The sequence below is a fragment of the Ctenopharyngodon idella genome, chromosome 22, assembly GCF_019924925.1.
Source record: "Ctenopharyngodon idella isolate HZGC_01 chromosome 22, HZGC01, whole genome shotgun sequence".
NCBI lineage: Eukaryota > Metazoa > Chordata > Actinopteri > Cypriniformes > Xenocyprididae > Ctenopharyngodon > Ctenopharyngodon idella.
Genome location: NC_067241.1, coordinates 2,312,501 through 2,335,522, shown reverse-complemented (window position 1 = coordinate 2,335,522; position 23,022 = coordinate 2,312,501). Strand labels below are relative to the sequence as shown.

At 37.0% G+C, this 23,022-nt stretch overlaps 1 protein-coding gene across 1 annotated transcript in view; it reads left to right on the top strand.

The window, feature by feature from the left end:
• Positions 1-23,022, top strand: part of LOC127504439 (ankyrin repeat and SAM domain-containing protein 1A) — an 81,163-nt gene that overhangs the window by 18,367 nt on the left and 39,774 nt on the right. Inside the window, exons 2-3 of the mRNA XM_051878992.1 lie at positions 19,985-20,065; positions 20,178-20,334. Coding sequence (XP_051734952.1) covers positions 19,985-20,065; positions 20,178-20,334 — 238 coding nt within the window. The remainder of the gene's footprint in view (positions 1-19,984; positions 20,066-20,177; positions 20,335-23,022) is intronic.

Here is a 23,022-nt window from a genome sequence, read left to right as displayed (position 1 = left end):
AGTATGTTTTAAAACTTTTTAACATTTATCGAGGTTGAGCAAAAAACCTAGGACTAGTTCACGAAAGTAGGTTATTTATTTATTTATTTTTTAAACAAACAAACAAAAAAAACAACATGCTTTTTCACGCGACCAGAGACCGAGCCCATACATAGGTGTGCTGAGTTTGGTGAAATTATCTCACCAATCTCTGTTCAAGAGGGATAGCCATTTTAGTAAAAGTGGCCACACCCACTTCGAATGTTTTGGTGTCCCATCATGGACGTGAATCGAAGTTTCGATCTTTTCTTGATAATTATTGACGATCAGACTCCAGAAAATCTTTCTGCACTGGTTTGGTTCCATTCCGGACTAGTTTGCAAAAGTAGTTTTTTTGAAAAATCCACAGTACCCGAACCGTTTGATTATGTCTAACAATATAAGACACTCGAGCGTGCAACGCACAATTTAGGATTTATGAGCCATTGCATACTTTTCACCGCTGTAGCGCCACCATCAGGCCAATCAGGGCGAGCCTTGGTAACGTTGACTGAGTGGGTACTACCTTCTCTAAAAAATTTAAGTCCTTACGACTTTTGTTATTTCTAACAATTACAATAGGGTTAAAGTGCTAAGTGCTTGAACCCCTAAAAGCTGTGTGCAAAGTGACCAAAATTTGTTTTTTTATTAATTTACTTATGGAGCCACATTGAAATTCCCATATCTCTGGAATTGAACAATATAGGACCTTAAAGACTATACCAAAAGAAACTTTTACCAACATCTAAAATGATATATTAAGATATCTTTAATATTTATAAAGGTGTAAATTATCATTTTGACCCACTCTACAAAATGGTGGATTACTCTGTAAATCTTAATCCATGGCATTTATTATTCTGTCTTTCCTCTACATTTATGTATTTTTCACCAAAAAAAAAAAAAAAGGTGCCAGGTACCTCTTGTTGTGTTGACACTGAATGACCCAGCAACCTACAGTACACTTTAGTGTTGGATGATCTTCTCCATTTTCAGATCGTCATATCGTCAGCCTGTGAGATCGCCAATACACAATATTGTCGTGCGTGCATGGTTGTTGGCAAGAGAGAGAGAGAGTGCACTTGTCATAGTCTATTTCACAACTATTCAGTGTTTTCAACCACGTAATGTTTATTTTATTAATCATAGTTTTAATAAACTTAGGACCGATCATCCCTTGACAAGCTTGATGTGTCGCCATGGAAATAAGAATGTGATACATTCTAACATAACGGACACATTAAAAATCTTGCTGAGGGCTCAGTTGGAATATTTTAAACTTAAAAGTGAAACCAGATGCAAAAGGCGAGCCCATGGATATCACACAGGCAATTTGCAAACTTTAAACCAGAAGGTGATTGTGCCGCAAACCACAAATACACTATATTGCCAAAAGTTTTGGGACGCCTGCCTTTACGTGCACATGAACTTTAATGACATCCCATTCTTAATCCGTAGGGTTTAATATGGAGTTGGCCCACCCTTTGCAGCTATGACAGCCTCAACTCTTCTGGGAAGGCTTTCCACAAGGTTTAGGAGTTTGTTTATGGGAATTTTTGACCATTCTTCTAGAAGCGCGCATTTGTGAGGTCAGGCAGTGATGTTGGCGAGAAGGCCTGGCTCGCAGTCTCTGCTCTAATTCATCCCAAAGGTGTTCTATCAGGTTGAGGTCAGGACTCTGTGCAGGCCAGTCAAGTTCCTCCACACCAAACTTGCTCATCCATGTCTTTATGGACCTTGCTTTGTGCACTGGTGTGCGGTCATTTTGGAACAGGAAGGGGCCATCCCCAAACTGTTCCCACAAAGTTGGGAGCATGAAATTGTCCAAAATGTCTTGGTATGCTGAAGCATTAAGAGTTCCTTTCACTGGAACTAAGGGGCCGGGGCCAAGTCCAACCCCTGAAAAACAACCCCACACCATAATCCCCCCTCCACCAAATTTACACTTGGCACAATGCAGTAAGGCAGGTACCGTTCTCCTGGCAACTGCCAAACCCAGACTCATCCATCGGATTGCCAGACAGAGAAGCGTGATGCGTCACTCCAGAGAACACGTCTCCACTGCTCTAGAGTCCAGTGGCGGCGTGCTTTACACCACTGCATCCGACGCTTTGCATTGCACTTGATGTAAGGCTTGGATGCAGCTGCTCGGCTCAGTTTGGAGGTCTGTAGCTGACCCCGCTCTGTGATTTTATGTGGCCTACCACTTCGTGGCTGAGTTGCTGTTGTTCCCAATTGCTTCCACTTTGTTATAATACCACTAACAGTTGACCGTGGAATATTTAGTAGTGAGGAAATTTCACGAATGGACTTATTGCACAGTTGGCAACCTATCACGGTACCACGCTTGAATTCACTGAGCCCCTGAGAGCGACCCATTCCTTCACAAATGTTTGTAGAATCAGTCTGCATGCCTAGGTGCTTGATTTTGTACACCTGTGGCCATGGAAGTGATTGGAACACCTGAATTCAGTGATTAGGAGGGATACTTTTGGCAATATAGTGTACGTACATTGTCTGCTGACATAAGGTATTTAATTGCACTTTAACAAGTAATCTGAACATCCTAGTATAAGTGCAATATTTTGTGTTAAACTATTTGTTTTGTTTTTTTTGTGGTTTTTTGAAATAAAGTTGCTTTTGATTCTCTTTGTTAACTGTATGGACCTATTATACACTGTTATTAGATATATATTTAATATACAAAAGCAAGAATAGCAATTTGTAATTGTGTTGTCATTTGTATTATTATTATTTTTATTATTAGGCCTATCATCAGTATTTTGTTAATGTGCTATGCAAAGAAAACAAAATACTGATGAATTACAATGCTGTTTTCGCCATGCTCAAACAACTGAAGGAAATTGTCTGTTTTATAGGGCATGACGATTGATCAAAAAGTAATCGAAACCGAAAATCAGAACCTCTAACCAACATAATTTTCCCATGTCGGTTATTTGATTTTTTTTTTTTTTTTTTAAATCCTGTTAATACTTTCCCCTTAAAGTGAACCCTCCGGTATTAAGACTTGTATGGCTTAATATAACGTAAATGAGAAAATAAAATGAAACTTACTGAAATATGTAGTAGAAAACCCATGAAAGATTTACATTATTTAAAAAATCCACACCATTTTATACATATTTTGGACGATGGGGGGCACCATTTTGTTTAGGTGCACAGTGCATTGTACGTCGATGATGTCAAATGGTTGCACTCAGTGAGCTACTGGTGCTACCCTGTTGCTATTTTTACCGCAACACAACTCAGAATAGAAAATGCGATTCCACATTGTGTGATTTTTATTTATTTATTTTTTTTATTAATTATTATTTTTTAAAAATTTAATATTATATTATTGCTACTGTTTTTATGCAATCACAGATATCCCGTGCATCACAGCACACACGAGCTTTGAGGCAGTCTGTCTCAACTGAAACTTACTGAAACTTACTCGACTGAAAATTACAACCAAAAGCCACACAATGTGGCATCGTATATTGTATTCCGAGTTGTGTTGCAGTAAAAATAGTAACAGGGTGCAACCATTTGACGTGATTGACGTAGAATGCACTGTGCACCTAAACAAAATGGCACCCCCCATTGTCCAAAATATGTATAAAATGATGGGGATTTTTTAAATAAATTAAATCTTTGATGGGTTTTCTACTACATATTTCAGTAAGAGACATCATTTACGTTATATTAAGCCATACAAGTCTTAATACCCGGGATTCCCTTTAAAGGGGACCTATTATGCAAAATTCACTTTTGCATGGTGTTTGGACATAAATGTGTGTTGGCAGTGTGTGTACACACAACCACCCCATAATGATAAAAATCCAACCACTCCTTTTTTTTAACCCCCATAAATCATAAGCAGTGTCTCAGAACAAGCCGTTTCCAGATCCCTGGCAATGTGACGTCACAAAAGCCACAGGCCCCACCCACGAAGGTTGACAGACACTGCCATTTTAACATAGAACCGCCCTGAGCGAGTTCACAGCAAGTTCAGTCCACCATTGCTGCACTGACGAGAATGTCTCCCAAGTGTTTTAGGTGTTATGTAGCTGGATGGATTAATCCACATAGCTCTCTCCATTTACTCCCTAAATCTGAGCCGCTAAAGACGAGGTGGATTCATTTTTTTTAATTTTTTTTTGAAGAAAATGCTCCCTCAGCTCTACCGAAATTTATGTCTGTGCGAATCATTTCACACCAGACTGCTTTGTGAAGAATGTCAATACAAAGGGACAATACAAAACATCCAGTCTCCAGAGTGATACTGGATACGGCAGTAATGAAGGTGAGAGCACTTTATTACAGTTCATCGGAGTTGATTTACAGATATAAACTGTCATTGAACTAAACTATACCTGTTCTATCTCCATGCAGCATATATTCGCAGGTTCTGACAATATAGTGCATCCTGACTGAATCCTGACAGGGGAGAACGAGCTCTTGAAGCTCCGCCCTCTTAGGCCGAGCGCAGCAGCTCATTTGCATTTAAAGGGCACACACTGAAACGGCACGTTTTTGCTCAACCCCAAAAAGTGGCAATTTTAACATGCTATAAAAAATCATCTGTGGGATATTTTGAGCTAAAACTTCACATACACACTCTGGAGACATCAGAGACTTATTTTACATCTTGCAAATGGGGGCATAATAGGTCCCCTTTAAAACCTACCGCGTGCGTAGTCACGTGACTCCGCCCTGTCAAGGCAGCGGCTTGGAAGCAACGCAGAGGTCAAGTCAAGTCATCTTCATTTATATAGCGCTTTTCACAATACAGATTAATGGACAGAGATTGTTTTGGCTTTACAGCAGCTCTAAGAAAAACTCAAACGGCGAGTCAACACACACAGACAGCTTGCGAGCAGCGAGCCCCGAAGTGAGATTATTTTCACTTGTGACTTCACTAAACTTTGTCAATTGTATGTGTTTTAAGGCTTGCCAGTTTGGACATTTAAACGATTTTAGACCATCGGATGTGTATCATTATATTGAGCTACTGCGCTGATGCATTGTTGCACACAAACACATACAGACAGTAGCTGCACATCATGTGAAGATCGCGCACACAGAGGAGTGCAGAAACACGTTGTTAATGCTGTCCTGTGATTTATCACTAAAGTAGCTTAGAAATTCAAAAGTTATAGCATATATTTTTATACTTTTGATGTAACTACTTACAACCCACAGCTTCACATTTAATAGAGAGACGGTATGACTAATTCTCACACACAACCGCTCTCTCATTAATGCATTCAAATAAATGTACTGGTACTGGCTAATTTATCTGTATTTGATTTACAACGAGCAGAAATGTGTAAGAAATGTTACGAACCATAGATATAATAACTGCTGAAAGTGAGCTATGATGTCAGAGCACTCTTTCATTAGGAAAAAAAATAAAATATCCCACCTTTAACAGTCAAGCATATTTACAGTACAAACCTTGTCAGTGAACTATGAGGGCAAAAAAAAAAAAAAAAAAAAAAAAATTGTTTATTACTCATAATCGAGGTAAAATGTTCAATTAATCGAGATTTTGATTTTAGGTCATCATCCAGCCCTACTATTTTATAACAAGCACTCTTGACATAATTTGTGAATATAAGTCTATCACCTTGCAATTCAATTTTGATGTAGGCTATAGTTTTGTAGTCTGTTTTTAATTGTAGCCTAATTCTCATTTTATGCTCATGTTGGTGAAGTGCCGGCTATATGCAGTGATGTTGGTGTGAATCTCTGGTGTGAAAGCTATTGGCGACATCTCTGGCTATTGCCGATCCATGATATTATTATCGTCTATTAGCACAACCCTAGTACAATTCCTACAAGGACAATCCCCTTGAGCAAATTAGGGTTAAGTGTGTTGCTTAAAGACATTTATTTTTTTGAGGGTTAGCTTTACAAAGTCAATTTTGTAATCAAGAGCAGCTCATTTGAGACCATGACTGAGACCAGAATAGGATCAAGTCTGAGTCAAGACTGAGTCTACTTACTCCAGAGTCATTTACAAGACCAAGACCATAAAAATATGGTCTTGACTTGGGTCTCAGTTGAGCTGGTCTCAACTGCAGCAGTGTTTTGGGGGGTTTTTTTTGGTCTGCTCTGAGGTCTTTTCCTTGAATGTGGTCTAGTTTTTTCCAAAAAATACCAGTGTAGTGGCTGAACGGCTGTTTTTACACCTCTCCGGAATTAATGTTGTCTCTCCATCTGCTTTCTGTTTGGCACAAGTTGTAGTAAAAGTGGCACCAGTGTCACTCTTTCACACACACAGATGTTATTGGACTCAAAATGACTTGTCTGCTGAACATGTGTCACATAGCCACATCAACCATGTTCAGCGTAGACAGCGTTGTGCTCCCATGTGGAGCACCCATTTGCCAATGAATGAGAGTAAAAATCCACTTTAACTTTACTTTTTTTATATGTCCTATAATTTAAAAAAAAATAATAATAATTTTGCATTATTTGTACAGTGTATGCCATGATTCAATTCTAGTCTGAGTTCAGACTGTTGCCAATTCACTTACCTCTTCAAAAAAAAAAATCTATGGACAAATGTGAAAACATATGATTTTTTCCTCCGTAAAAATATATTACATATTATGGTAAAAACAGTAATATTGTGGATAACTATAGGCCTACTACTACAATTTAAAATAACTGTTTTCTATTTTAATATATTTTAAAATGTCATTTATACCTGTGATGGCAAAGCCATTACCTCAGTCTTCAGTGACACATCATTTTTATTTTTATTTTTTAACTCAGTTTTGATCAATTTAATGCTCCCTTGCTGGGGGAAAACAAAATTATTTCTTCAAGAAAACAATGTTTAACTTTTTTTTAACATCTGGCCTTACAGTCATTGAAATGTATGATCATTAAAAAGTCATTAAAAAGTTTGGGAACCCTGAAACACATCAACATAAGCAGCAGTGCTATCATCTTAACCCATCCAATCTCACTGTGCTCCAAGCCTATTAAGCCAGTGCTCTTCAGTATATGTCTAATCTGTGCATGGCAGTGATCACAGGCTGCAGAGAGTGGATGAAGGGAATTCTGATGAGCGTGTGCCAATGATGCATCTGGTTCTGGCACTGGGTTCAGTACACTTAATTAAACTTCAATGCCCTGGCAGTGTGCACCGTGTATCAGGCTCCTCTTGGCAATGTGCCGTGGGATACGGCTAATCCCCATCAGAGTGTCCACCATCCTACTAATTGGCTCAAGAAGATATTCGTGACTGCGCTAGACATGTCTTCACCTGTTCCCTTTCTTTTATCTGTTTCCTATTATGGAAACGTAGTGGGATATAGTGAGATATACATCACTTCATCATGCAAACAAAGTTGGGAATTTTTTTTTTTCTTGCAGCATTCTAATGCAAGCATATAATTGACCAATTAGAATTTCAGAGAGGCGGGGTCAAATTATGCTTACGGAAATTCAGTTTGTTGTATTCCCGCTGGCTCATTCAACTCCCTCAAAACAGATCATACCCCGTGCTTTCTTTACCATGTAAGTGGCCCCAGACCTGGACTTCTTTTTGCTCACATTACTGCAAAAGTGGATTTTGGCCATTTTTTTTTTTTTTTTTCAATTTCTCCATTGTGTTGGGTAACACTAATTTTTTTTTTTTTTTTTTCTCCAGACATTCAAGTGATATGTCTCACCCCCACTGGGAAATTAAGGATTAGCTTTTCCTGTCAGAATCTTAAAGCTGGTCCTATATACACAGACTACTGCCCCTCCACTTCCATTCCCTCATCGGTTGCTTTTAAAAAAAATTCTTCCCTTCTTCATCCGCTTTTTCACTTGTGTTGGGTTTGGATTGAAGAAATGTAAGCGGATGAAGATGATCCTCTAGCTCTGGTGACTCATGCCCTTGGGTTGAGGCTTATTATGAGGGTTTATTAAGGTCTTCTAGACTTGTCAAGTGTTTGATGCCTTGTATCTCAGAGTTAGAAGTCTGATCCATTTGAGTCTCATTCGTTCTGATTCAAAGATTTATTTAAGGTCAATGTTGGTCATTATACCTATTAGTTTTTTTTTTTTTTTTTTCTTTTTTGTGGCTTTTCATTAAAATTTTCATCTTAACCCATCCCATTTCACCGTACTCCATGCCAATTAAGTTTACTGATTCATTTAAGGTCACTGTAGCATTTTACCTCATCTTTATCACATATAAACTGTCATATTCTGTCATTGTATCTGAAGAGCGTGAGCCCTCCCGCATTGCGCTGTTCCTGTCTGAACGGAACGTCGAAACATCCCAACGGTGTATGGCCAGATGATATGAAAACTATGTTTCTCAGCTGGATAAAGCAAACCAGCTTCTTGCTATGGAAGTTTTGATGGATGAGGATTGCAATCAAAGTAAAGACGATTGCGGTGACGTGCAAAAGCATATGTGAGTCCGTTATATTGATGCGCAAACATGTATGAGCGCTCTCGCACTGATTGCACATTGTATTTATGCACAGACACATTTCAGTACATTCACGTTGTTTTCACACACATTCAGGATAATGTTTGGATTTGTCCTGTGTATGTTGCTGTGTACTTTAGTATATATGCAGGTCAAGGTGGTTGGTTTAGGTTTTTTTGGCATCTCCATGTGGTCCTGTTCAGTATCGCAAATTGACTTGTCTAAAATGTAAACAAGCTCTTTGCTGTTGCACATACTATACACTGAATTCTGAAATGTTTTTTGCTTGTTTTTTGCTAAATTTACCTTGAAAAAAGCTGAAAAATACAGTTTTGTCAGTTACTGAACATTAGTCAGTTACTGAAATGCCTTATTTTCAAAAATGTCTCTTTAGTCAATTCATTCGTATTTAACAATTTATTTTGCAAAAACCTCTCTTTGGACTACAAGACATAGTAAAACATCAGTTTCTGTCAGTTTTAAGCAGCAAAAGGTAAACTGTTGTTTACTTTCTACTCACGAAATCCTGTCATTGCCACTGTAATGATGGACAAAACGATTAAAAACTTGCAGCTCGGCAATTGAAAGCCGGCTCATACGCACACCGTCATACATCTTGAAATGGTATGATTCGATTTGCATCTTCCAATTGGTTCTTCTTTGGACTTTTACTTTGTTACTTCTGTTACTTTCATACAATAGTTAGTTACTTCAGTCACTTCCTATCAGCATTAGTGTTCCAATAGTGATAGACATCATTCTGTAATAGTGGGTATTTTTTAGTGACTCTTCCTGCAGGTTACAGTGCTACACTTGTAGGTGGCAACAACTGACTGTCTTTATGTGTAAGTCACTGAATCATCCATTCAAGTGACTTTTAAAGAAATGTTGATTCATTCAGAAACTAAACATGTTAACTGAATCAGTTACTCAACTGTTTTGTTCAAAAACACTGATTCATTCAGAAAGGAAAAGCTATGGACTGTTGGTGTATCCAAAATCACCAACGTACCCTCATTCAATATTCCCTACAGTCATGGAAACTAGCTTGTATAAACTGTAAATAAACAATTTAATAATTAAATAAAAATAATCTTACACCTGTTTGATTCTTCTGTGGACTGCATCTACTGCCGAGATGATTTTCATGTTTTGGGTTATTTCATTAGACATTGAGCTGTATGGCGGTGCACTATGGGGTTGAATGAGTGCACTTGATATTGTTTCGAAACAATACTACAACTGGCCCCTTAAATGTGCTCTGTATGAGGATAAAAGGGGCGATTTCAGACACAGCTTTTGTGCAAAGATATAACAGTTAATTTTCTGTGGCTATTTGGGAACCATTTTCGATGGTGCAGCAAAAACAGATAAGGTAACTACCAATTAGGGCTGTCACGATATTAGATTTTTCACACCATGGTTATTGTGGCCAAAAGAATTCACGATATCGATATATTGCGATATCTATAGAATCCTTGGGGGAAAAAAATGTATCAGTCTAAATAATTTTTACTTTATTTAGTTTTTCTCTTTCAGGGTTGCTGCACATTTTTTAAAGTCAAATTTAAGGCTTTTTAAGACCTGAAGAAATAAAAATTAATACTAGCCTAGTAGCCTAGACATTAGGGCTGTTACCAGTCAAATGAAATCATTATCAACAAAATCCATCTTTGCAATACAGAGGTGACACAGAATGAGAAGTGGCATTAATATATTTGCACAGCATTTAAAATTTGTCTACATAAATTTAATTTAAATATTTAAATATTGAATTTTTTCTAATTTTAACTTTTTAATTAAAATGTACCTTAAATATGAAACTAAACTGCCAGTAGGTGGCAGCAAGTCACTGTCTTAATGAGTGAGTGAGTCATTCATTCAACCGATTTGTTCAAATGACTGATTCATTCAGGAAGCAAGCAAGTGACCGTCTTAATTTTAATCATTAAACTGATTCGTTCTAAACGCAGATTCAGTCAGTATAACAAACATTTCTGTCTGTTGCACGGGGGCTCTGTTCTGCTGTTCGCTTTGAAATTTTCATTGGCGAAATAAAGAAAAAAAACAAACAATATTAACAATACTGTGTCTAAAATGTAACTCACATTGTTCATTTAACAATAAGTTAAATGAACATTGCATTTGTGTTGATTTGGGGGAAACGGCACTCTTGCTCATGTGATATTGTAATACAACTACATCTCATCATATGATATAATGACAAAAACTCGTCGGGGCAAAAATGCCCGTGTACCTTGAATTTTGGGGCATATAACTGCACGCATAGATACATCACGCTGAGTAAGATGAGTAAAGAAATTGCAGTACTTATTAAAAGAATCACCCTTTATTTAAATATATGAACAGAAAATTGCTGTTAACAGGTTAATATAACATTTCCCATTCCATGACTAGTAAAATAATCGCAACTTACTCTCTGTAAAATGGCGTAATCCGCAGGGTTATGGACATGGAGGTGGGTAAAAAGGTTAGTGGTGTTGCCACCCTATGCACTGATTGTAGCTAGGCAAATCCTGCAGATTGGGCTGTCTAAGGAGCTGTTTTCTTGGAAGCCGAAAAACTCCCATTCTGTCGAGCTTACTTTACTTTTTTCGGGTGTGGACAGAGCCTCTCACTCTCCCGCTCGGACAACACGGTTCTTCTTGGAATAGCTGCGCGCGCTGCATCTTCTTCTTGTTTGACAGGTGTCAGCGTTAAGGTGCAATACTGCCACCTAAGAGGTCAACCAGGTACTGGCGCTGGAGTATTTACATGTCATGATATCATAATTGCCAATTCATTTTAAATATTGTGGTTATCGCCAATACCGTTATATTGTCACACCCTAAATTAACACGATATCGATATTTCATGCTTTGAATATCATGATTATCGTCAATACCGGTATATTGCGACACCCCTACTGTCAATATTGTGTTTAAAGATAAGCTACTCAATATTAACTTTGTTTATTGAGCTTGTGTATAAAAGCAATGTCACACGCAAGCAACAACATCACTTGAGCGATATTGCCTAAATGTATTTGAAAACATATCAGTAGGACACAATATCTCCTAAAAATAACTTCATAAATAGCTTGTAGTTTCAAACTGCAGCTGAACTAGGCTTCTTTAAATTATGAGTAACTGTAGCTTGACAAACTGCAGTTTTAAAGTCCCTTCCCAATACTGAAACCACCATATGCGGTTTGCCCACATGCAGAGCTTTTTTCCGTAATGGCTTAAATGTTGACATTATGAAAGCTGTTATGTAAGGTGCCTCTCTCTGTTGGTTCATTATTTTAATCTGAGTCCTGAATGGATGTGCTTCCCTGCCGGCCTCCAGTCAGAGATGTGCTCAGTGGGGCTGAAGCTGGCTGCGGGCAGAGCTCTGGGTCTTAATGCCAACTCAAGCCTTCTTTCCTTCAAAGTTGCTTGGTCTCTTAATATAATCTGATGGGGTGATCTTTTCACATAGGAAATTTGCCACGAGGTCGCAATGCCACAGATGTGTTGAACGAAGGTGTTTTTTTGCAACATGAAGTGTGTGATGGCAGTGGCAGGTCAATGGCAGTGAAAACACTGGCCATAAATAGTGTTTACTGGCCAAAAAACATGACATTTTGAAGTAGAACATCTGAATATGTGAATATTTGATATTTTCTTGTAAAACGGCTTTGAAAAATCCTTTTCTTTTTGTTCCACATTATGATTGTGTTCCTTTTTTTATTTGGTGGCTTAATGCAAAGAATTTTACACGTTTTTTTCTAGATGGAATCTCTTTCTCCCGCCCTTCAACATTTCCCACCGTTTCCAAAGTGTACTAGAACTACTCCAAGAATTCAATTTTGCTGCACAGCATGCTGGGTAGACATTTCTCATTCTCCCTCCTCATTCTAGGGGTTGGAGAAGCTTTGTTGTCAAAGCATATTATCAGAGCTACTTATTTTTACTTGCCATTTTGTGGTCTGAAAACGATTGAGGTTTGTAGTTTTTGTGGGATAGAAAATCCTCTTTATGTAGAACAGCAGTGTCATGGTGGAAGCTTCATGGGGTCGATCCGTTCGCCAGCCAGACCCTTTTCCGCACTTCAGTTGCCATGGCGCTATCACAATAGAGCACAGGGGGCCGGAGATGTCCTTTTTGGTGAAACATGATGTCAGATTTAGTTGAAGGATATTTCTTTATCTTCCTGTATTATGATGTGCTGTATTGAGGAGGCCAATGTTGCATAATCAAATGAAAACTATACTGTAAATTCAAAATGTAACTTTTTAGTTAATGTACAGGTACTTTTTTTAAACTGACAATGGGCTCTGTACGCGATCAGTTCTGCATTTAGCCTTAGTTGTCACTGCAACTTCCAGTGCAGTTCAGTTTATGGAAATTGTGAGAATTTAAGCACAAGATATTACCTGTTGTTGCAGTGGTAATACAGTAACTTAACCTTTTAAAGGAGCTAAACACTTCCCCAACATGGGTGATGCCTTATTCATGCTGTTTCATACTGTTATGTGCTGCTTGTTTTGCAGTTGTATTTTACAATAGGATGTTTGATACTACTGCATTATGAATTCTGTCATGAGAAACCAGCTCGTTGTGTAGACCTTTGTAAACCACACTGGTCTGTTACTTCCTATCTCATAATGACACTCTCATAAAACTGCAAGAAAGAGGGGTGGTTAGTTGTAGGTTATTTTTAAAGTGCCCCAATTATGCTATTTTAAAAGTTTGTTATTTTGTTTTGGGGTTCTCCTACAATAGGTTTACATGCATCCAAGGTCAAAATCACTTTAATTTTCTCATAATATACTAGAGCTGCACAAATAATCCTAAAAAAATAAATAAATAAATAAATAAAAAAATCACAATCTTGATTTAAACACCCACGTGATCTCATACCTAAACATCAACGATTCAGCTATGTCTGTTAAACCTTTAAAAAGTACGATCACAGCGAACATTCAAATCCGCATTGGTGCTGTGGCTGACCTAGAGAGAGAAGTTATATAGGCTAATTGGAATGAAACAGCCTTCACAAACAGTCTTTTTAACCACACAGTATGATTATTTCTGTGTTACAATCAGTCTAATTATCACAGAAGTACTAGGATAAAAGATTATAGTTGGGATATAAACACTGATGTCTATGGCAGTGATCAAAAGTAACTTGATGTGTCAAATGAAGATCATATCAATTAGATCGTTACAGCAGCAGGTGGCGACAAGTGACTGTTAAAAAATGTATTTGTCATTGAATCATTCTTTCTAGAGATTCATTCAAAACGCTGATTCATCCAGTAATTAAACAAGTGAAGTCTTTGATTGTGTCATTGAATCACTCATTCAAAAAAAAAAAAAATCTAAATTAAATATTTTTTTAATATAGACTGTAGCAATTCAAATTTTGTCATGACCTCTGGTAAATTACATGCTATTTTGTTTAGTTGTCTATTTAGAATCATGGGAAAATCATGATCTCTATTTTAAACCAAAAAATTGTGATTCTCCATTTATCCAGAATCATGCAGCTCTATAATATACATTGCAGCATCACCTCTTGTCTGAAACGGTTTGATAAAGTATTCAGTCTCTCTAAACCCCACCTTTCCGAGAACCTCCTCTGCTCTGATTGGTCAGATGACCCAGTCTGTTGTGATTGGTCTACTCTGCTCTGATTGGTCAGATGACCCAGTGTGTTGTGATTGGTCTACTCTGCTCTGATTGGTCAGATTGCCCAGTCTGTTGTGATTGGTCTACTCTGATCTGATTGGTCAGATGGCCCAGTCTGTTGTGATTTTAAAGGAATAGTTCACCCAAAAATGAAAATTATCCCATTATTTACTCACCCTCAAGCCATCCTGGGTGTATATGACAATCTTCTTTCAGACAAACACAGAGTTATATTAAAAAAAAAATCCTGGCTCTTCCAAGCTTTATAATGAGAGTAAATGGTGCTTGAGATTTTGAAGCCCAAAAAAGCTCATCCTTCCATCATAAAAGTAGTCCATACGGCTCCAGGGAGTTAATAGAGGCCTTCTGAAGTGAAGTGATGTGTTTTTGTAAGAAAAATATCTATATTCAAAATAGGGCTGCACGATTAATTGGACGATTTAAAAAAAAAAAAAAAAAAAATTGAAATCGCGCTTAAAGGATTTGGCTTTGTGCAATTATGAAATCGCAAAGCTGCGATTATTTTTTTTTTTTTTTATGCGCAGCTTGTCAATGAACTATGGCTCCAAATGCTAGTCCATCTGAAAGCACTGCGAGTTTGAATTGCTTATAATGTGCACTGAAAAAAGCAACACGCGTCAAACATCTTTCCAGACACGAGAAACATTTATTAACATCTTGTCCAACAAAAGACAACATTTAATAACACATTTTTACTCCAAACTCACTTCATAACTAGAGATGCACCGATATTAAATTTCTCTGCCTATACCGATAGCCGATTATTCAGAATGATATCAGCCGATTCCAATAGTTGGTTTTTCTTAAGGGAAAAAAAAAATCTGTGAACTGTGAACATTGGAAAACATTCCTGAGGTAAATGTGACATGATGTGACATTGTTCACAAGCTGTTTTATTTACGTCTTTCTGCGGTTGAAACACAAATAAAGTGATTACATGAGACATGATACATTCCGGTAAGTTGTACTATATCTTTCAACATACCTTTGATGTTCATGCATGTTTTTCGAGAAATAACTTGTATTGAAGAGGAAGAAATGACTCACGCTCTGCACTGCTGCCTGAACTGAGGCATTGCAGCGATCTGACACGTCACATTTAAGTGTGCCAAAACGCCATTTATTGTTTGAATTTCATGATAAAATTGGCAGAATTTGAAAACTAAACTTTTATTATTATCAGAAGTAACAAAGCACAAACCTTTTTGCGATTATTGGATGGGAGGCGCTACAAATAATATTTGATGTAGAAAAAAAAACGCAGACCTGACAACCCTGGCTTGAACTACGGGTGATTCATAGGGTCAAAAAGAGCCTGCTTTAACGTCACTATTTTTAAACTGTTAATGCGTTAAAATTCAGCACGAGTGATTTTCTTCACATACAGTATGTATGAGTTGCAGTCTGACACGTTTTTCCGCACCCTTTTGATTGACAGGATATAATCGGCCCTAATCATCAGCAGTTTTTAAACAATAAAAAAACAATAAAAAAAAATGGTGATAATAATAGCTTTTATCGGCTGATACCGATTGTTGGCTGATACATCGGTGCATCTCTATTCATAACTAAAGTTGAGTGTCCTTCTGTGAGATGATGTGGCTTCTTACACAGAATAAGGCAGTCGTGTGTTTTAGTCATGTTTAATCAATGAAAATGTTTCAATCTTCTGTTTATTCAGCTACAGCGATAGTATGGGATTTCCTGGAATGACGCGTGTTCTACTTCGGCAGCAGGGCATATTTGCAGTTTCTCCGCGAGCGCGCCCTCTGGCTATCAGATGGAGATGCATTTACCACTGATCACAGAGCCGTATAGCTCTGACAAGCTCCGCATAAAATAATCACAGCCTGTGCCAAATCACGTGCGATAAAATTGTGATAAATCATGCAGCCCTAATTCAAAACTTTATAAACTATAATAACTAGCTTCTGGCAACAGCTGTATGCAAGTTTTGTTCCGGTGGAAGAGTGACCTCAGAGATGTTGTGTGTGCTATGTAAACATGATGGTTATTGTAGTTCTAGACTAATGTGGGCATTTACTCATCTCAGTTGCACAAAAACAGATTCATTATTCCTCAAAATGAATGAAAACAGTGAAATGCAAACTCAGAATATCATGCAAACCTGCAATAATTAATTATTAGCACAGGTGAGAAAAAGTAATGCAAAAGTAATGTAATGCATTACTTTCCATAACAAGTAACTAACACAATTAGTTACTTTTTTTAAGGAGTAATATTGTAACATTACTTTTAAAAATAACTTTCTTCAAAACTGTTTAGAAGACAATAACTTTATTTATTGTACACTTCAATCTCTATAACTTTGTAGACCTTTTTTACATTCTCAAACAGCTGTATTACACTTTGCATGAAAGGTAATATTAGAAAAAGCAAAATAAGGACACCTTAAACAAATAAACAAAAATGTGTAGTGCTCTGATTTGTGTGGTGTCGGTATTAATAAAGTTAATTCATTTTTACTTTTTTTTTTTTTCTTTTAGTCATAGTTTTTATGAAAATTCTTTAGATTTAGACAATATTTCAGCATGCTAGAATTCATTAATTTCAGTCCATTAAAGTCAGTGCGTCAAAGTGTTACCAAATTTTCATTAATTTATAAACGATTAAATATATATTTATTAAAATCCAAATGAGTAATTTCATCAAAGAAATTATCACTGTATTCAAGTCAGATAATGTTGGTTCATTACATATTCTGTGAAGCAGCAACACTTTTCTCTGCTCGTGCAGTTTTTCTCTCTCTGTATGACGTTTCCTGGCTGCGAGTATTGAGTGATGGGAACGGCAGATTGGAGGGAGAGAAAAGAAAAGGCTGAGAGAGGCGGAGCCTGCAGCACAGTTTGAGAGCCCCTCTGCTGCCGGCTTCTCCTTTCCTCTTCCTCTTTTGTCTGTGTGCTTTGTGTCTTCATTTGTGCTTCTTTGTCTTGACGGCGAGCGAGTGCATGCTGCCCAGCACGTGCTCACGCTCTTCTCTTCTAGCTGCTGTCTTTGTGAATCAGGGCTGTTTCTCGTCACAACTTCTGTATCCTATACATGCTGCAGTACACCATATGTTTACAGCTACAGCAAGAGAATTCAGTCAACATCTTTATGTTGAGTACACAGCCTAAGGGTGTTTTCAGTGAGGTTCAGTGTGCAGAAGTTGTTGTTTGGGAACAGATAAGCAGTTGTGTGTTTTGTAGTTTAGTCAATTTACAAGCACACTGGGAGAGTTGTACATGTTTATGCCAAAATTAAATTTGTGTGAATGTGACTGAAGCCAGTTAATTTATTTAAAAATAGTCCTCTGAGGGAATGTAATTGTCTCTTCCAGGTGTCCAGCCTTTTCAGGTTATCTCATCCATTTCTGGTATTGAGAAACCACTGATTTAAGAGCTGATTGTGTTTATAATGCATTCAAAATTAACTGAATGAACTGTGAGCAATATTTTACATTTAACAATCTTAGTCAGTGTTAGTTGTTCATTGTTTGTTCATGTCAGTTCACAGTGCATTAACTAATGTTAACAAATACAACTTTTGATTTTAAGAATGTATGAGTAAATGTTGAAATTAACACTAGGACTAATACATGCTGTAGAATTATTGTCCATTGTCATGTTACATAATGAAGTTTACTGATGACACCTTATTGTAAAGTGTTACCTAAATTTGTATGTATCTTTTCCGGTTCAAAATGGACCCGAATACATCATGAGTGATTTAAAAGAATCTGTACCCCACACAAAGTCTGTCATAATCCATATTCAGTGCTCCTGTAAAAATGAAATGTTGCGTCAACTCGTGCAAGTTGTTCCAGTTTTCATTATCAGCAGAACTTGTTTACACGCTCTCCGTCAGTGACCTCACACACCCGCTGCTGTCATTTAATAGCACTAGATTCGCGTATGACTCACGGTTTGATTCAAGAGACATAAAAGTAAATGAAATTTTCTAATGTGTTGACCAACGGATTCATCTATAGCAGATTGCTTGAGGAATTCACTGTCCTGCAGGAAGGATGACGCAGAGATGTTCCGTGATGTTCATTCCCATGGCATTATCTGCCTGATGAATCATACATTAGACCAACATACTCAAAGTCCAAACCCTCACAAGGTTATCAGAGGACTGCCCACAATCCAGGCTTTTCTGTGTCTACACGACAAATGAGCAAACAAGATGGCTACGATAATGGATGAAACGGTGGGATTAAAATTGTGATTTCCAGGACTGATGTAGTTGTGAATTTCTCCAGGAACTAGGGACTTTGGGGTGGTACTCTGTGTGTTTCGACCACAGGAACCAGGGTCTAAATGAAGTTCTGGGAAAAATTCCCCCCCCAGAAAGTCCCTGTTCGTGAGGTAGTACTTTTCAAAGTTCTGGAACTTTCGGGTGTGGGACTTGGGCGCTGAACACTCTGATTGGTTGAGTTCACGCAACATTTTGATAGGTTAACTCAACGCAGCTTTTTTTTTTTTTTTTTTTTTTTCTCCAACCACCATTTTTTTTTTTTTTTTAAGTTATATTTTATAGGGTTTTTGTGCCTTTATTTGGAGAGGACAGTAAAGAGCAGACAGGAAAGCATTGGGCAGAGAGAGGGGGGCAGGATCAGCAAAGGACCTCGAGATGGGAATCGAACTTGGGTCGCCGTGAATGCATTTGCGCCATATGTCGGCGTGCTAACCACTAGGCTATTGGCACCGACATCAACCACCATTTTTAAAAGTCTGTTGTAGTGCGTGCGTTCAAATCAACAATGGAGTTTCAAAAATATGACGCATGGACCGACGACGAGGTTCAGGCTTTATTAAGCTTATATGCAGAGGACGAAATCCAGCAGGAACTGGAAAGTCGCGAGCAGTCCTATGTCACCGGACTAATCTTCACAGTACTTTAGACCATGATTGAAACACAGACAGCAACAGGTCTGGGGGAAAAAGTTCCTGGGACAAATTGATCTGGGTAATTTTGGTGGAAAAGCTGCTCAAGTCTCAGACATCTGTCAACATCATCATCTACTTCTAGCTGACATATGAATGGAAATGCTTCTCAAGCAATAATTACAATTTTATTTCAGTACTCATGAATGAGTTGGAAAGTCATGGAAAATCATTGGTCAAAATACGTAAGCTCCTCATTGTCCGCAACAACATTCAATAGCATTCAATAGCATTTCATGTTTGTGGATGAGGATAAGGATTTTGTAAAATATTTTTTACTCCATTTCTACTTGATATATTTCTACTTGATATATTTTAGATCTTGGCAAAACTAGAAAAAATAAATAAGTATACAAATAAAAAAAAATAAAAAAAAATGTGTGTGTGTATGTATATATAATATATATATATATATATATATATATATATATATATATATATATATATATATATAATAAATCCTTATCCTGTATTCACAAATTATGGGGAAGCCATGAAAATTCATTGATCAGTAAGGCTTTTTTCACAAACCCCATGGTCACCCAGCACTTGTGCTACCATTCAAAATTTTGGAATAATTAAGATTTCAAGATTTGAAAGAAGTCTCTTCTGCTCACCAAGGCTGCATTTATTTAATCAAACAATAAAAACTAATAATGTGAAATGATATTATTACAATTAAAAATAACTGTTTTTTGTTTGAATATACTTGATATGTGGTGAATTACTCCAGTCTTCAGTGTCACGTGATCCTTTAGAAATCATTCTAATATGATGATTTGCTTAGTAAATGCATTGTTGGTATGCACATACAGATACCTTTTAACCTTTTTTTAAATTATTATAAAACATACTGTGTCCTCTTTATTTTGCAGTATCTGGAGGGGCCCAAATGTGAACTGTGTGGACAGCACTGGATACACACCTCTACACCACGCTGCTTTAAATGGACACAAGTGAGTCCTGTCACCTGATGACCTTTAACCTCAAGGATATTTTTAATTTTATTTATTTAAATGGACTTTTAATATTGAATACCACACAATTGTATATGTGTCTCTTTCTCAGTGAGGTGGTGGAAGTACTTCTGCGGAACGAGGCTCTGACGAACATCGCTGACAACAAGGGCTGTTACCCTCTGCACCTGGCGGCGTGGAAGGGAGACCAGCGAATCGTCAAACTTCTCGTCCATCAGGGTCCATCTCACCCCAAACTCAATGAACAGGTCTGACCACCCAACACTGAGTATCACATTTAAAGGCATATTTTGGGTTATTTGTAATATAATTTCTATGGGCAGCACCTGTGGCTTGTCATTGATTACCACAGGAAGTAGTTTTGACTCGTCTCTCAGTTCAAACAGAATGGAAAACATGCATAAAATACTCTTACTGTCTACAGTAAACTTGAAATCTATAGGGCAAGGCCTTCTGGAGAATTTGATTTGCCCCTATTATGCTATTTTAAAGGTTCATAACTTTGTTTTGGAGGTCTCCTACAATAGGTTTACATGCATTCAAGGTCAAAATTTTTCTCATAATATACACTTCAGCATCACCTCTTTTCTCACAGTGTCTCAAACTGTTTGATTAAGTATTCAGTCTCTCTAAACCCCTCCTTCCCAATAACCTACTCTGCTCTGTTTGGTCAGATGGCCCAGTCTGTTGTGATTGGTCTACTCTGCTCTGATTGGTGAGATGGCTCAGTCTGTTGTGATTGGTTTACTCTGTTCTGATTGTTAACAGGCAGCCAATAAAAGACCTTAGGCCGGCATTATGCATGTGTCACAGAAGTGAGACTAGAATTGCTGACGACTTGTTTTTTTAATAGTATTTAAAAACGCATGACAGGGGCACTTTAGAACAGAAATGTGAAGATTGTGCAATTGCAAAAAACGTAGTTTGAAATGTGTCATTTGAACTGTAAAGTTGTTTACAGTTTTTTTTTTTTTTTTTTTTTCTAAAGTTATATCAGAGTGCAAGAGATGCCACGACAGATAGGTATAAACCAAAAAGTGAAGTAATGGCAAATTTTAAGGAACATAATTATACACTAATGCTTAAAAAATGCATGTTAATACCAGTTGGAAATAGGGCCATGGTGTCTTCAGGTTACGATTGTATTTTAAAAATTGTCATATTGCATATTTTAATGTTTAATCTGCAATGCTTCCTCTCTGCCAGGCTTTGAAACTGAGAGACGAGTGAGAATAAAAGCTGCCCGTAGTTGTTAAATTGTACTACAAATATTCACCTTACTAACAACACATTATCTGAGATCATTGGGAGGTTGTTGACTAGTGAGGGAGGGTGTTTAAATTCAGTAATTTCAAGGTTAGGCTTTTTTTTTTTTTTTAACACGTCTCAGGAAAAGCTGCAGCTTTTTTGGAACACTGTTGCTTCCTCTTACAGCTGCTCTCATTTACACTTTCAGTGTGTCTGTGTGTAAAGATAAAGCTTAACATGAGTTCAGTGACATCTCACCCTTAACTCAAGCTGTTTTCTTTCCACAACTACTATTTTTACCCGTAACACATTTGGGCTAATTTAAAATGTTTTTTACTAGTTAAACATGACATAGACTGTATGATTTATATATTGTATGTCTGCATCAGCTGCTAAGGTTTGAATCAATAGTGTCGGTTAAGATTAGGAAACTTAAGTTGCAGATTAACCAAATTCAGGCGCAGAATGAATAACTACCGATATCTGAATATAAACATTGACATTTCAGCCAGGTGTGACAATTTATACCACAAATTTGGAATGAAATGTTTTTTTTTTTTTTCTGACGTGATGATTTGACGTCACGTGTTGAATTGAACATAAAGGTCATGTGACAACAATGTAGTGAACTGTTTGACATGTTTATAGTTGCATGCACTGTGTAGTATAAGAAGTGTCCCTTGTGAGTGAAAAGTGCGCTTAATTGTAATGAATGTGCACTTGTAGTGTACTTCAAATCTTAAACGTGTTTTTTATATATATTTTTTATATATATTCTTGTCGTATATTCTTTTAAAGTATATTATTTCCATAAGTTCTTCTTTTTTTTTTTTTTTTTTTTTTTTTTTTTAAAGTGTACTTTTTTTCACAAGGGTAAGTATTCCAAACATAGCCACACCCACTAACTTCCACTTATCTTACATTTCAACAATAGTAAATGTAAGCAGTAGTTATGTTACCTTCAGGAAAATATATAAAATCACAGTTTAATGCTGCTTGGGAACTGAATTGCTCTTTAATAATGGTTGTTGTCTCAGTACTGACATAATGAAAGGTTTCTTTGCTCTCGCTTGCCATCCTGTTCTATAGCTGTTCCCTATTTATTTCCAGCACTGTGACATCTTTCAACAAATGAACCTGAATATTCATGTGCACCTGTACTCCCCTATTATTGCACAGGGTGGTTTGGAATGTCTGAAATGTCCCAAGAGGAAAGCAGAAGCAGCCTGTCTTCAAATACTCTCATTTAGCATAATTTGGAGAGACTTTCATGCATTTATTATTCTGCAGTGATGCACTCAATGTTTTTCAGTAACATAATCAGTTTTCATTTAACAACTCTGTTATTGTGCTATTTTCTCATTGATTTGTTATAGCATAGAATGTCTCAAAATGAAATGAAATGGGACAGCCAAAAGAATGATTTATTATTGTTTTTATTATTATTGATTCATTATGAATTAAGTTAGTTTTTGGACTAACTAAAAAAAAAAAAAAGTATCATTTCATTTTTTGCCATTCTATAAAGCTGGTTTATTTTCCATCGTTTGATTGGTCAAATTGACACGTGCTAGTAAATTTCATTGTCAAATATTTCTGATTTTGTCTAATTACAGTTAGTATTCCTCACAACTGTGAACTTTTTTTTGCCTTTCATCAAAAGAAATATTCATTCAATGTTTATTTTT